Source organism: Vitis riparia, chromosome 16 (assembly GCF_004353265.1).
Source record: "Vitis riparia cultivar Riparia Gloire de Montpellier isolate 1030 chromosome 16, EGFV_Vit.rip_1.0, whole genome shotgun sequence".
NCBI classification, from domain to species: Eukaryota; Viridiplantae; Streptophyta; class Magnoliopsida; order Vitales; family Vitaceae; genus Vitis; species Vitis riparia.
In genome coordinates this window covers 22,477,793-22,492,543 of record NC_048446.1, presented here as the reverse complement: position 1 = coordinate 22,492,543, position 14,751 = coordinate 22,477,793, and the positions used below count along the sequence as shown (strand labels likewise).

At 32.6% G+C, this 14,751-nt stretch overlaps 2 protein-coding genes across 2 annotated transcripts; one reads left to right on the top strand and one right to left on the bottom strand.

Annotated features, from left to right (window-relative positions):
• Positions 1 to 7,396: 7,396 nt before the first annotated feature.
• Positions 7,397 to 9,941, bottom strand: LOC117933661 (rust resistance kinase Lr10-like). The gene is made up of 3 exons (XM_034855139.1): positions 9,181 to 9,941; positions 8,762 to 8,791; positions 7,397 to 8,639 (listed from the first exon to the last, which is right to left on the bottom strand). The coding sequence occupies exons 1-3, from the start codon at positions 9,884 to 9,886 to the stop codon at positions 7,525 to 7,527; spliced, it is 1,851 nt and encodes a 616-aa protein (XP_034711030.1). The 5' UTR covers positions 9,887 to 9,941; the 3' UTR covers positions 7,397 to 7,524.
• Positions 9,942 to 10,413: 472 nt separating this feature from the next.
• On the top strand, positions 10,414 to 13,832 carry LOC117933659 (LEAF RUST 10 DISEASE-RESISTANCE LOCUS RECEPTOR-LIKE PROTEIN KINASE-like 2.3). The gene is made up of 6 exons (XM_034855136.1): positions 10,414 to 11,324; positions 11,503 to 11,546; positions 11,640 to 11,676; positions 11,850 to 11,909; positions 12,011 to 12,034; positions 12,521 to 13,832. The coding sequence occupies exons 1-6, from the start codon at positions 10,484 to 10,486 to the stop codon at positions 13,645 to 13,647; spliced, it is 2,133 nt and encodes a 710-aa protein (XP_034711027.1). The 5' UTR covers positions 10,414 to 10,483; the 3' UTR covers positions 13,648 to 13,832.
• The last annotated feature ends 919 nt before the right edge of the window (positions 13,833 to 14,751 follow it).

Genomic DNA, 14,751 nt, shown 5'->3' with positions numbered 1-14,751 from the left:
TTGAAAATAGACCCTATATATAATGGACCACATAAAGAAAGAAACATAGTGAGAAATTGGTCGCATACATACAATGGACTATATGGTCCACGACCATTAGTGAGAAATAGTCGATTATAAAAATTCATAGACTTCTTGAAATGATGATGCTTATAAGGATGATTTAAAAATTTTAAAGTCTTTTTTTAAATAAAAAAAAAAATAGACACATAGCAATAGGGTTCACATGATTCAACAATGTAGTTATATCCATCGTTGAGTTAGGAAATTTTTTAATAACAAACCCCAACCCCTAAAGAACTAATCTAAGTGGTTTTCGATAAGGTAAAATGTACTTTCAACTAACACACTGAAGGTTTGTTTGCAAATATTTTTAAAATTAGTTTTTATTTTTTAAAACAAAAATAATTTTCCAACCTCAAAAATACATCTAACAGATTTTAGAATAAAAATATCATGAAAACAGAGTGATTGGTGTTTTTTTTTTTTTTTTCATTTTGCATGGTAAATTACATTCACCTATAACTAATAAAGAAAACCATTTTTTAGAATTTCAAATAGAATTTTATTCCTAAAAATGATATAAAATTGTTTTTACAAATTGTTCTCAAAAACTTATTTTTGAAAATATTATCCACCATGCCTCAAATTTTCTTACGAGAACCTAACCTTGCAATTTCTTAGATCTAATTTGCAAGATGCAAAAGAATGTTTCAGAACTTATTTTTTTTGTTCAAAGTGATTAAAATGAAAAAAAAATCGAAAAAAATATTTAAGAAATCCAATGAATATGAGAAATAAATTTATTATCTAAAAGGCATGTATATTCCATGTTTTTCATGAGATTATTAAATCTCATGTAAAGGGATATGATAAATAAAATGAATAATCATTTCTCTTATCTATTTTTTAATCAAACATAAAATAAAGCTTTTCCACCCTCCTTTCAATCCTGGTAAAATACATTAACTACCCTACAATGTTTAATATTTCTATATTGACACCTTCCCATAGGGTCCTTCTCAATAATTCTTTTGAAAATGATGACACTCATGATCTTCTTGTGGAAAACAATATATATGTGAGTGTGTATAAATATATTGGTTAATTCCACAATGTTTAGTCTATTTGATTGGCATATTTTGGACATTATTCCTCCCTCATAAATTTTATGGGAAAATTTCAAAGTCAGTTTTTCAATGAAAAATAAGAAATCATCTAACCATTAAACAAGTTTTTCCACCCTCCTTTCAATCCTTGTAAGATGCATCAACTATCCTACAATGTTTAATGTTTCCATATTGACACCTTCCTACATTGTCCTTCTCAATAATTCTTTTGAAAATGATGACACTCATCTTCTTGTGGAAAACAATATATATATGTGTGTGTGTGTGTGTGTATATATATATTGGTTAACTCCACAATGTTTAGTCTATTTGATTAGCATATTTTGGACATTATTCCACCCTCATAAATTTTATAGGGACATTTGAAAGCCAATTTTTCCACGAAAAATAAGACATCATCTAACCATCAGTCAAACTTTTCCACCATACTTTAAATCCTTGTAAGATGCATCAACTATCCCACAATGTTTAATGTTTCCATATTGACACCTTCCTACAAGGTCGCTCTTTATAATTCTTTTGAAAGCCTACTAAATCGGTTCAATCTATTTAATAGCACCAAAATATCAAAACAAAACCCTATAATATGCCTCTTCCAACAATTTAACAATTTGCATCAATCATCATCTAAGAAAGGGATTTATTTATTTATTTTGCTAAAATGAGAAAGAATGGAATTCAAGTTCAAGAGTCATCATTTTAATTACTTAGGAAATTCATGTTTTAATCCAATATTTACTAACAATGTCTAAAACATGTATTTAGATAATAAAAAGTTACATAGACACATAATTAAGACAATTATTTTCAATAATTCTAGTACTTCACCTATTAAATAGGATAACAACTTGCAAGGACCTCCTTTCTTTCACAAGCATGTGGGTATGTCTTGTAATTAAATAGCTCACCATGATTGGATAGCTACAAAACATTCTATATGGAAAAATCAAACATTATGGGCAAGTTGATGTACCCAGTCACCCCCATACTTCAATACTGACTAAGATAGTCAATGCTATAGAAAAATCAAACATTGTGGGCAAGTTGATGTCCTTTTTTACCATTAATTTTCTTATTAAGACATGAGGTACTTTTAGAGAGTTACTAATGTCCTTATTCTTAAGAGAAAATTGATGATATGATTCATAAAGAAATAAACAAAATCAAAATCAGATTTTGGAGAGCCTTACATTAGTCAATAAAGGCATGCTTTTTTCAAATTAGAAAAATGCAGGGAATACCAAGTTAGGTTTCACTAGAAATGTAGTAGCAAATTCCACAAAGGCAAAATAACAATCTAAACTCACAAAAGGAGAATTATTTGAAAGTTTGAAGGCGAGTGCATAGAGAAAGATATACAACTACAAACAAAAATGATCTCTCATGGTTCCAAGTTGTAGTCCCCCACAATAAAATGATGCATGAATCAATTTCTTTCCTCATTGGTCCCACAAGGACTTGTCAAGTATGAGAAGCTGAGTGTCAAATGCTATTCATTGTCATAACTAGAATCCAAAAAAGATGATAAGATTCGTAATGCAATGGCTAAGAAATTTTGCTACTCCACTTGCTTTGCATAGGTATAAGGTCTATCCACAGATGTCCAAGCATAAATATGACTTGAAGTAGAGATGGAAAAATGATGCCAATAGAATTGATTGGTACATAATATTCCATGGAGAAAGGTGTATAGATAAGATATAACCTATTAAACTAAATTGGAGGTTTTCAGAATTCATAAAAATAAATTATATTATATACTTATACCAAATATGAGTTTTTTTTTCTTTGTTATTTTTTTTCCCTCCTTTGGAAATTTCAGATTTGATCTTAATACTTTTATGGATTTGCTTTTGAGATCAACTTTAGTTATGTCAGTTCTCTGAAGAAAAAAAAAACTTTCATCATGCCTTGAAGTGAAATATCCATCCTCAATCCCCATTAAATAACATATAAATGTCATATGTGGATCCTGTAAAAACCTACTAAATTGGTTTAATCTATTTAGTAGCACAAAAATATCAAAGAAAAACCCTATAATATGCATCTTCCAACAATTTAACAATTTGCAGCAATTATAATCTATAAAAGGGATTTTATTTCTTTATTTTGCTAAATTGAGAAAGAATGGAATTCAAGTTCAAGAGTAGTCATTTTAACTACTTAGGAAATTCATGTTTTAATCCAATATTTACTAACTATGTCTAAAACATGTATTTAATATAATAAAAAGTTACATAGACGCATAATTAAGACAATTATTTTCAATAATTCTAATACTTCACCTATTAAATAGGATAAAAACTTGCAAGGACCTCCTTTCTTTCACAAGCATGTGGGTATGTCTTGTAATTAAATAGCTCACCATGCTTGGATAGCTACAAAACATTCTATATGGAAAAATCAAACATTATGGCAAGTTGATGTACCCAGTCACCCCCATACTTCAATACTGACTAAGATAGTCAATGCTATAGAAAAATCAAACACTATGCGCAAGTTGATGTCCTTTTTTACCATTCATTTTCTTATTAAGAAATGAGGTACTTTTAGAGAGTTACTAATTTCCATATTCTTAAGAGAAAATTCATAACAAAAATTGATGATATGATTCATGAAGAAATAAACAAAATCAAAATCAGATTCTAGAGAGCCTTACAATAGTCAATAAAGGCATACTTTTATCAAATTAGAAAAATGCAGGGGATACCAAGTTAGGTTTCACTAGAAATGTACTAGCAAATTCCACAAAGGTAAAATAACGATCTAAACTCACAAAAGGAGAATTATTTGAAAGTTTGAAGGTGAGTGCATAGAGAAATATATACAACTACAAAGAAAAAATGATCTCTCATGGTTCCAAGTTGTAGTCCCCTACGATAAAATGATGAATGAATCAATTTCTTTCCTCATTGGTCCCACAGGGACTTGTCAAGTTTAAGAGGCTTAGTGTCAAATGCTATTCATTGTCATAACTAGAATCCAAAAAAGATGATAAGATTCATAATTCAATGGCTAAGAAATTTTGCTACTCCACTTGCTTTGCATTGGTATAAGGTCTATCCATAGATGTCCAGGCATAAATATGACTCGAAGTAGAGATGGAAACATGATGCCAATAGAATTGATTGGTACCTAATATTCCATGGAGAAAGGTGTATAGATAAGATACAACCTATTAAACTAGATTGGAGGTTTAGAAATTCATAAAAATCAATTATATTATATGCTTATACCAAATAAGAGGTTTTTTTTCTTTGTTATTTTTTTCCTTCCTTTTAAAATTTCAGATTTGATCTTAATACATTTATGGATTTGCTTTTGAGATCAACTTTAGTTGTGTCAGTTCTATGAAGAAAAAAAAAACTTTCATCATGCCTTGAAGTGAAATTTCCATCCTCAATCCCCATTAAATAACATATAATTGTCTTAAGTGGAGAGTGTAAAGGCCTACTAAATTGGATCAATCTATTTAGTATCACAAAAATATCAAAGCAAAACCCAATAATATGTCTCTTCCAACAATTTAACAATTTGCAACAATTATCATGCATAAAAGGGATTTTATTTATTTATTTTTCTAAAATGAGAAAAAATGGAATTCAAGTTCAAGAGTAGTCATTTTAATTACTTAGGAAATTCATGTTTTAATCCAATATTTAGTAACAATGTCTAAAGCATGTATTTAATATGATAAAAAGTTACATAGACGCATAATTAAGACAATTATTTTCAATAATTCTAATACTTCACCTATTAAGTAGGATAACAACTTTGAAGGACCTCATTTCTTTCACAAGCATGTGGGTATGTCTTGTAATTAAATAGCTCACCATGCTTGGCTAGCTACAAAACATTCTATATGGAAAAATCGAACATTATGGGCAAGTTGATGTACCCAGTCACCCCCATACTTCAATACTGACTAAGATAGTCAATGCTATAAACACTGTGGGCAAGTTGATGTCTTTTTTTACCATTAATTTACTTATTAAGAAAAGAGGTACTTTTAGAGAGTTACTAATTTCCTTATTCTTAAGAGAAAATTCATAACAAAAATTGATGATATGGTTCATGAAGAAATAAAAAAAATCAAAATCAAATTTTGGAGAGCCTTACATTAGTCAATAAAGGCATACTTTTTTCGAATTAGAAAAATGCAAGGGATACAACCTTAGGTTTCACTAGAAAAGTAGTAGCAAATTCAACAAAGGCAAAATAATGATCTAAACTCACAAAAGGAGAATTATTTGAAAGTTTGAAGGTGAGTGCATAGAGAAAGATATACAACTACAAAGAAAAAATGATCTCTCATGGTTCCAAGTTGTAGTCCCCTACGATAAAATGATGCATGAATCAATTTCTTTCCTCATTGGTCCCACAAGGACTTGTCAAGTTTGAGAGGCTGAGTGTAAAATGCTATTCATTGTCATAACTAGAATCCCAAAAAGATGATAAGATTCGTAATGCAATGGCTAAGAAATTTTGCTACTCCACTTACTTTGCATTGGTATAAGGTCTATCCACAGATGTCCAGGCAAAAATATTACTTGAAGTAGAGATGGAAACATGATGCCAATAGAATTGATTGATACCTAATATTCCATGGAGAAAGGTGTATAGATAAGATACAACCTATTAAACTAGATTGGAGGTTTAGAAATTCATAAAAATCAATTATATTATATGCTTATACGAAATATGAGTTTTTTTTTCTTTGTTATTTTTTCTCCCCTTTTGAAATTTCAGATTTGAGCTTAAATTCATAAAAATTAGTTATATTATGAACTAGCTTGGTGGCTTTAATGTCAATCAAGCAAGACAAAACTAAAAAATCAATTAATTTATCCTCTTCTTGAAATTCATTTCCTATGTTTTCATACAAATTCATAATTGAGAGGTTCATGGGTACTTCCTTTTATTTCATCCAGCTGATTGGATATTTCAAAAGGCAAAGGAATCAAGTCCCTCCAAGTGCAAGGATAAATCTCCACTTAGTGCTAAGAAAATGAACTCGACGAGTACTCCTATATACAATGGGCCACACAAATTGAAAATAGACCCCATATACAATGGACCACACAAAGAATGAATCATAGTGGGACAATGGTCACACATATATAATGGACGATATAGTCATATGAACCACACAAATTGAAAATAGACCCTATATATAATGGACCACACAAAGAATGAAACATAGTGAGAAATTGGTCACATACATACAATGGACTATATGGTCCACGACCATTAGTGAGAAATAGTCGATTATAAAAATTCATAGACTTCTTGAAATGATGATTCTTGTGGGGATGATTTAAAAATTTTAAAGTTTTTTTTTTAAAAAAGAAAAAGAAAAAGAAAATAGACACATAGCAATAGATAGGGTTCACATGATTCAACAATGTAGTTATATATACCATCGAATTAGGAAACTTTTTTAATAACAAACCCTAACCCCCAAAAAACTAATCTAAGTGGTTTCCGATAAGGAAAGACATACTTTCAACTAACACACTAAAGGTTTTTTTGCAAATATTTTTAAAATTAGTTTTTATTTTTTAAAACAAAAATAATTTTCCAACCTCAAAAATACATCTAACAAATTTTAGAATACAAATATCATGAAAATAGAGTGATTGGTGTTTTTTTTATTGCATTTTGCATGGTAAATTACATTCACCAAGAACTAATAAAGAAAACCATTTTTTAGAATTTCAAATAGAATTTTATTCCTAAAAATGATATAAAATTGTTTTTATGAATTGTTCTCAAAAACTTATTTTTTTTAAATTATTTTTGAAAATATTATCCACCATGCCTCAAAATTTTCTTGTGAGAACCTAACCTTGCAATTTCTCAGATCTAATTTGCAAGATGCAAAATAATGTTGCGAGATCTCTGCAAGTAACAAGGCAACAAATCACATAAGAACAAGTCTGAAAATCTCTCAGTGTTTCATTTTATTCTTTCTATGATGCAAAGCTCTAGTTTCCAAGATGAAAACTTGTCCAAATAAAATTTTCCTTTTTTTCTTAACTTCTCCTAGCTACCTTAATAGTACTGAAGCTTCTCCTAATAAAGCAAGGCATAATGATTGAGATTATTTGTTTGAGGCTAGTTTTTTAATAAGCTTCCTTATAGTTGCTTACGTAACCTCAAAGCCTACTCTCTTTCGAGATTAAGAGTCTTCCACATTTTTTATTTTTTGAAATCCATCTGCAAACTTTATTGGGAGATCTCAATTAGTGCAAGGAAAGAAACAATTAATGAAGGTGGAGCCTCAAAAGCAGCCTATTTTATTAAACTGTAGCAATAAATAACGAGATTACATTAACACCATTTATTACAACATGATTATTACCCAAATTAAACACTCATAATAGACAACCTTTTATTCTATTTCTGATATGACTGTCAACTCTGGTTGGATAGATGTTTTGCGTCTTCTAACACTTGTCCTTGTTTGTCCCATAGAGGTAAAAGGATTAGGAGGCATAACTAAATTGCCTTCTTCTCCTTCCAACATTCCAACCACAATTTTCATGGAAGGACGATCTATTGGATACCATTGGATACACCAAAGCCCTATGATGCTTAGTTTCTTTGCTATTTTAATATCACTTTCGTCCTCAATTCGGATGTGTACCTCTTGCTCTTGATCCAAATGATTATAGAGCCATTCTGGGAAGTATGCTTGACTAGTATTTTCTACTGTAGCATCAATATTCTTCCTTCCCCCTACCATTTCAATCAACAACATACCAAAACTATAAACATCTGACTTAGAAGACACATTCCCAAAATTTCTTGATAACATTTCTGGTGCAATATAACCCATGGTCCCCCTTGCTGCTGTCATAGATACTGCACTTTGCTCCTTAGAGCATAATTTGGCTAAACCAAAATCAGAAATCTTCGGATTAAAGTTATGATCAAGCAAAATATTATGAGGTTTGATATCCAAATGAAGGATTCTTTGATCACAACCTTGGTGAAGATACTCAATACCTTTAGCTATGCCAATAGCAATATCTTGAAGCTTATGCCAACCTAGAGAATAATTATTGCCAAATGCTGAAAATATGAACTTGTCTAGTGACTCATTTGGTAAAAATTCATAAATCAAAGCTCGCTTATATCCATCTGCACAAAACCCGAGCAACCGAACCACGTTAACATGATGTATGGTACTCATTGTTCCTACTTCATTAATGAAATCTTCCCCATTTCCTTTGAAATCATCAAGGATCTTTACTGCAACAAAAACTTCATTTGAGAGCTTTCCTTTATAAACAGTCCCATAACCTCCTTGACCTAGTTTGTCCTTGAAATTATTTGTGATCTTTTTAATATCAGCATAGGAGTACCTTGAGGGCTTGAGAGCTCTATAATCTTCCAAAAACTTTTGAATATTTATTCTATGCTCTCTTTTCAACTTATTAGAGCGATAGACAATAAATATTATAAAGATTCCAAAAGTGAAATGAAGGAAACCAAGGATTGCTTCTGCACATAGGGGAAAAAAAGTTTCTATAAGTAAATGAAACAAGAAAAAAAAAACAAACAAACCAAGAATCATCATCATGATGTCACCCTCATTATTGAAAAGAGTATGAATAGGAAATCACCTGTAAGCACCATTTTATCCATTGGAGCACCTGTAAAAGATAGTAAACTTATTAGCTTTTTGTATTCTTTTAACTAGTAAAATCATAATAGATTACATGACGTTGTAACATGAGTATAATTATTTTTGGTGTATTTGGATTTCAACCTTGGCCTTTGCAGTCCTTTCTACAGGTTCGATTGTTTTAGCTAAGCCTAATTGTTGTAGCTAGCTTGTAATGAATAAATAATATTGCATGTTCAGATCCATTAGTATAGTAGTTAATTTGGTTCACATCCATAAGGGTTCAATCCAATTTCATGGTACAAACAGAACATACATAAGAAATACCATAGAAAATTTCATTTGCATATTAAAATCATAGTAGGAGATAAGAAAGGGCTTGCAAGGTGAAAATGATGAAGAAGCGGGATTTAGTACCTTTTGCTGGTTTATCGATGCATTCGATTTCAGGTTCCCTGCTATTATTCTTCTTCCGTTGGCACTTGTTTCCTTTTGCTTCACAGTTTCCGCACATAGGTTTTGACCAATTCATATAAAATTCCCCTTCATAATTAAATATAACATCATCTGGGAGTGTAGCATTGAAAATCTTCCGGCAAGAGGATAAGTTCACTGTAGCAAGAGCGTTATAGGAACTAGCGACATAAACTGGGTTACTTGAGAGAAAACTGCAAGGGATGGACCAAAGTTGATGATCATCAGGATATAATTGCTGATTTGTTGTATCTTCAGAACAATTGAAGAAGGAGAAGTTGCTGTATCTGTACTCATATATGAACTGGAAGGGAGAGCCAGATAAATTAAAGTTTAGAATCTGCCATTGAAGGCAATCACGCGGGTACCAGGGTACCAGATAAATCTCCTGAGAAGTGTAATTTATTTCCTTCACCCAGAGCTTTCCTGAAGAGGGCAGCTCTAGTATGGTCCGCTTCTCTTCTGAGCATGATAGCTCAAACTCCGGATATCCACAGTGTTCTGGCTGGTGTTTTAGCCGGAACGGAAACCGGATGACTGGACCATGGTGACTGCACCTTGACGCCTTGCACTCATCATCTCGGCTCCCTCCATTAATCTCTGCAAACAATCTCATAAACAAGAAGAAGAAGAATAAAGAGATGCCCATTTTTAAGCAACTGCTTATCTCTATAGTTTTAATTTGCACTGCTTCTCCCCTACTTTATATATATAATTAGATTTGAAAATTTTGTACAAAGGGAGAAGAACTTTGTTTGTTTGGGAAGCAGGTGCTTTTAGGGAATACAAAAAAGATGGAGGACTGCTACAATAAAAATTTAGTTTTATCTCAGAATATAAAATTTACTTGAAAAAATTGTAGAAAATTGGTCTATCAGTATTTACTAACATGCCGTATGAGTAAAGAAAGATGATAAAGATGATCCTTCTTTATCCTTTTTCCATTGTTGAGACCTAAAAATTAGGTAATATTTAAAACATAAACAATTCCAATATAAACCATAATAACTTCAAGCATCATTTTTAACATAGTGATTCTAAATAATGGGAAGCTCACAGTTGGCTGGATGTGATAGGATGAAAGTGTGGTCCATGTTGAAAAATCAAACAATTTGGGGAAGAATAACATGTTGAAGAAAGCTGCAATTAAAACAGAGTATCTCTCTCTCTCTCTGTGGAACTCACAACCCAAAAACAGAGCATCTCCTTCTCTCTCTCTCTCTCTCTCTCTCTCTCTAAGTTGATAATGTTAAGGGAGGCACAACTCGTGGGAGTAGGCCTCATGACACTAGTCATCCATGCCTGCTTCCTTTCAGTTTGTGTTGCTAAGCATCACAAGTACCAGATATGCAGCCCCTCTTCCTGCGGAGATATGAGGAACATTTCCTACCCTTTTCGATTACAAGACGATCCCCCCAGCTGCGGTTACCCTGAGTATGAATTGATTTGTGAAAACAATCGTACTATGATAAACCTTCATGGTGGGAAATACAATGGGAAATACTTAGTTACCCAGATCAACTACCAGAATTATACAATTCGGGTAGTGGATCCTGGGCGAAAGAAGGACAACTGTTGGATCTCCAGTCCCCTCCATTCCATTGGTGCATATTACACTAATTATGAATCTCTATATTATTTGCCTCCTAAATGGAGTGCTGCTTATTCTCCGCCTTCTGAATCAATAGTCTATACAATAGTTTTGATGAACTGTGAGCAGTCAATCAGGGACGACAACTACATTCGTATAATTCCATGCAACACTAAAGGCTCTTCCTCTTCCTCACCAACATACGCTTATGCAGTTGTCGGAGACTATGTGTTGGTGGGAGATATTCCGTATTCATGCACCATCGGCACATCTATTATTATTCAACCGTTGAAGTCACTTCCAGAGCCCAGCAATCTTTCGATGTCAGATTTGCAAGATTACCTGCTTCAGGGGCTTCAGCTTTCATATTTGCATCACTTCTGCCAGCGCCAATGCGAAATGAAAGGGCAATATTGCTATGGTATAGATTTCACTGCGACTGCCTTTCAATGCATGAAGATGTTCCCAACGCTTCCCAACACTTCAGAGAAAAATAGTAAGTATAAGATGCCCTCATACTTGATCTTTGGAGTTGGGGTTACTGCAATCAAGGAAACGCGATTTTATAGGAAATTAATTCCCTGAAAATCTGATTATGCTAACCATCTTATCTTCCTTGCGTGAGTCTTCAATATTTCTATCCCTAATTTCACTTGTTTGGTTTAATCTTGCAGGGCTTTGGAAGTTTATAACCAATTATTTATTCATTCCCTTTATTAGTAAGGCTCCGATTAGAAGCTGCTTTTCAATCAAATCTTTATTTTTGTCATTTTTCCTAATTTTTTACAAAATTTCCTAATTCATTGTTAACAGGGGGTTACTTTCTCCCTACACCTTAAAATTTCGAGGTAAGGATGCTTCTTGCAATTATTATTTTCTCATGAGAATAAGACAAAAGATTTATTTAGAGTTCTTTCATCTTAATTAATCTCTCCATTTCTTGCTTCTCAATAAATTTAAAATTTAGGCAATCAAGGGCATTCTTCCTTGTGACTAACATGGCACGAATGGTTTAATATAGGATTTCAAGAAGAACTTAGTAATTGCGATTTTTACTATCCCTGCAACACCTCCATGATTGGTAAGGCTTTCTTCACTTACATGTCTCCTCTTCTAATGTTATTTATGTCTCTCACTTATACTGGTCCATATTTTTAATTTGTTACATCTCTTCCTTACTAGGCGGCTGGATACTGCGTATTATTGGTAAGCCTCCTAAATTCCAACTACTAATTTTTTGTAAAAACAATATTGTAAAGAGTTGATATGAAAATTCTTGGAATTCTTGCATTTTGAAGGTTATACAGTGAACTTCAAATTGATTTTGCTTTGTTTGACTGTACAAAGCAAAACCAATTTAGATGTAATGCAAAATTTTCTCCCAAATTTAAATGTAATTCAACTCCACTAACATATAAAGAAGTCGAAACAATGAAATTGAAATTGGGGTCTTCTTATCCAAGGCCCCAGTACTTCCATCAAATTGCTCCCCAAGCATCAGTACACTGTAAAGTGATAGTTAAAGTAGCTATTTTATATGGCTCTCTAACAACACAACAACTTAGTGTTTTACTTTATATGAAGGTAGAATAGTTTTTTCTACCATATGTATTTGTTGGATTTAACTTTGTTTTTCATATCTTGTTCCTTTTTCTTAAAATATTCATTTTTTTACATTTGATTTGTGTTTAGTCATAGGAAGGACTATGCTTGGGATGTTGTGCCTATTCGCCTATTTGATTTACAAGTTCCACCGAAGACATCTATCATTAGATGATAGTATCGAAGAATTCTTACGAAGTCACAAAAATCTCCAACCCATCAAGTACTCGTATTCAGACATAAAGAAGATGACTCATAACTTTGCGAATAAATTAGGTCAAGGAGGTTTTGGCTCTGTATATAAAGGAAAACTTCGAAGTGGTCGCATTGTAGCTGTGAAAGTGCTGGTCATGTCAAAAGCTAATGGACAAGATTTCATCAATGAGGTTGCAACAATCGGAAGAATTCACCATGTTAATGTGGTGAGACTTGTAGGATTTTGTGTGCAGGGATCAAAATGGGCACTTATATATGACTTCATGCCCAATGGTTCTCTTGATAAGTTTATTTTTCTTAAAGAAGAAAATAACACTTTTTTAAGCTGGGAAAGGTTGTATAAGGTTGCACTTGGAGTGGCGCGTGGGATTGAATACTTACATCAAGGTTGTGACATGCAAATTCTACATTTTGATATCAAGCCACACAATATTCTTCTTGATGAAGACTTTACACCAAAAGTTTCAGATTTTGGCCTTGCAAAATTGTATTCAACGGATGAAAGTATGGTGTCTCTCACTGCTGCACGAGGAACATTGGGATATATTGCTCCAGAATTGTTCTATAAAAATATTGGAGGTGTCTCATACAAAGCTGATGTTTATAGTTTTGGAATGTTGTTAATGGAGATGGTGGGGAGAAGAAAGAATGTGAATGCAAATGCAGCGCACTCGAGTCAAATATATTTTCCATCATGGATTTATGACAGATATGATCAAGGGGATAACATAGACTTGGGAGATGCCACTGAAGATGAAAAGAAGCTTGTTAGGAAAATGGTGATAGTTGCACTATGGTGTATACAGATGAAGCCCATAGACCGTCCTTCAATGAGCAAAGCTTTAGAGATGTTGGAAGGAGAGGTTGAGCTATTCGAAATGCCTCCAAAGCCTACTCTATACTCTGAGGAAATGTTAGTTGAGGATCATATGAGCAATCCAATAGAAGCACCAATTTCCTTGTGCAATTCCATGGGTACAATTACATTAGATGGAAGGTAGCGTAGCATTTTTCCACTTGCATGCTATCTCCTATGATATCATATGTTTGTAATTTGGATTAGATGTATGGGTTATAACTCTTCTTGCAAGGTCCATATAATGTAATATTGTCTTGAAGCATTGGCATGGTACCCTAACAAGGTACCCTAACAACAAGCATATAAACATGCAATAATTATTACCTATGTTCTAAATGATTTAAATAGCACCAAACAGGAATATCAATTAATGTTTTAAGGCCTAGTTCCATAGTACTCAAATGATTATTGTTGTATTGCATAGCCTCACATGACTTAAATAACACCAAATATATATAATAGAAAACAAAGTAAACTAACTCTAAATAGAAAGAAAAGCAATAAGATTAATAAAGATAAAAGAAAGGACATAATATTTATGATGTACCATAAGAGTGTCTTACCTATGTCCTTGGGAAATAGCAATCAATTCATTAACTTTTAAATTAGAAAATTACAAAATTGGAAGAATATCAAACTAGGAGGCTCTTACTTGGCAAAGAGCTTTCTTTATACTAATATTGGCTAAAGCCACTAAGATAGCTTATATATAAGCCTCCAAGCATTGACCAAACCAATTCATAATCCATGTGGGACAAGGAATCCCTAAACTAACGAACACTAATTATACCAAAAACCAACAAATTTCAACCTTGGAAAATTAATACTCCACTACCAACTCCCAAAATTCAAATATTCTCTAACAAATGAACTTCAAATGCATCTCTAGAAACCATATACCCAAAATTTTCAAACTAGTATGATATTAACCAAGCCCAAATAGTAAGAGGGAGCACTACAGGAATAATGCCTTATAGCAGCGGCTAGTGACCCTCACTAGAGGTCAAAAATGGTGTGCCTGCAAATTATGGTTGCACACCAAGCTGACCGCTACATGGTGTAGCCATAGGTGGTGCAACAATTTCTTATAGTTGCAGTTGTGAAAGTGACCGTAAACACAAGTTAAAGTAATAGTAGCAACCACAGTAAAGTGCAGCAAATGGTTCTTACAGCTGCATCTTGTTTTTGGCCCCCGCTAAATGGCATATAGTTGCATTTTGGAGTTGGCCACAGCTATAAGTTATCA

Excerpts from the sequence above, each read along its gene's own strand:
- LOC117933661 (XM_034855139.1), bottom strand. The coding sequence starts at position 9,886 with ATGGGCATCTCTTTATTCTTCTTCTTCTTGTTTATGAGATTGTTTGCA. Across the intron at positions 8,792-9,180 it reads CATCGATAAACCAGCAAAAG|GTGCTCCAATGGATAAAATG; the intron begins GTACTAAATCCC and ends TATCTTTTACAG. Across the intron at positions 8,640-8,761 it reads GGATAAAATGGTGCTTACAG|AAGCAATCCTTGGTTTCCTT; the intron begins GTGATTTCCTAT and ends CCCTATGTGCAG.
- LOC117933659 (XM_034855136.1), top strand. The coding sequence starts at position 10,484 with ATGTTAAGGGAGGCACAACTCGTGGGAGTAGGCCTCATGACACTAGTC. Across the intron at positions 11,677-11,849 it reads CTACACCTTAAAATTTCGAG|GATTTCAAGAAGAACTTAGT; the intron begins GTAAGGATGCTT and ends GGTTTAATATAG. Across the intron at positions 12,035-12,520 it reads CTGGATACTGCGTATTATTG|TCATAGGAAGGACTATGCTT; the intron begins GTAAGCCTCCTA and ends ATTTGTGTTTAG.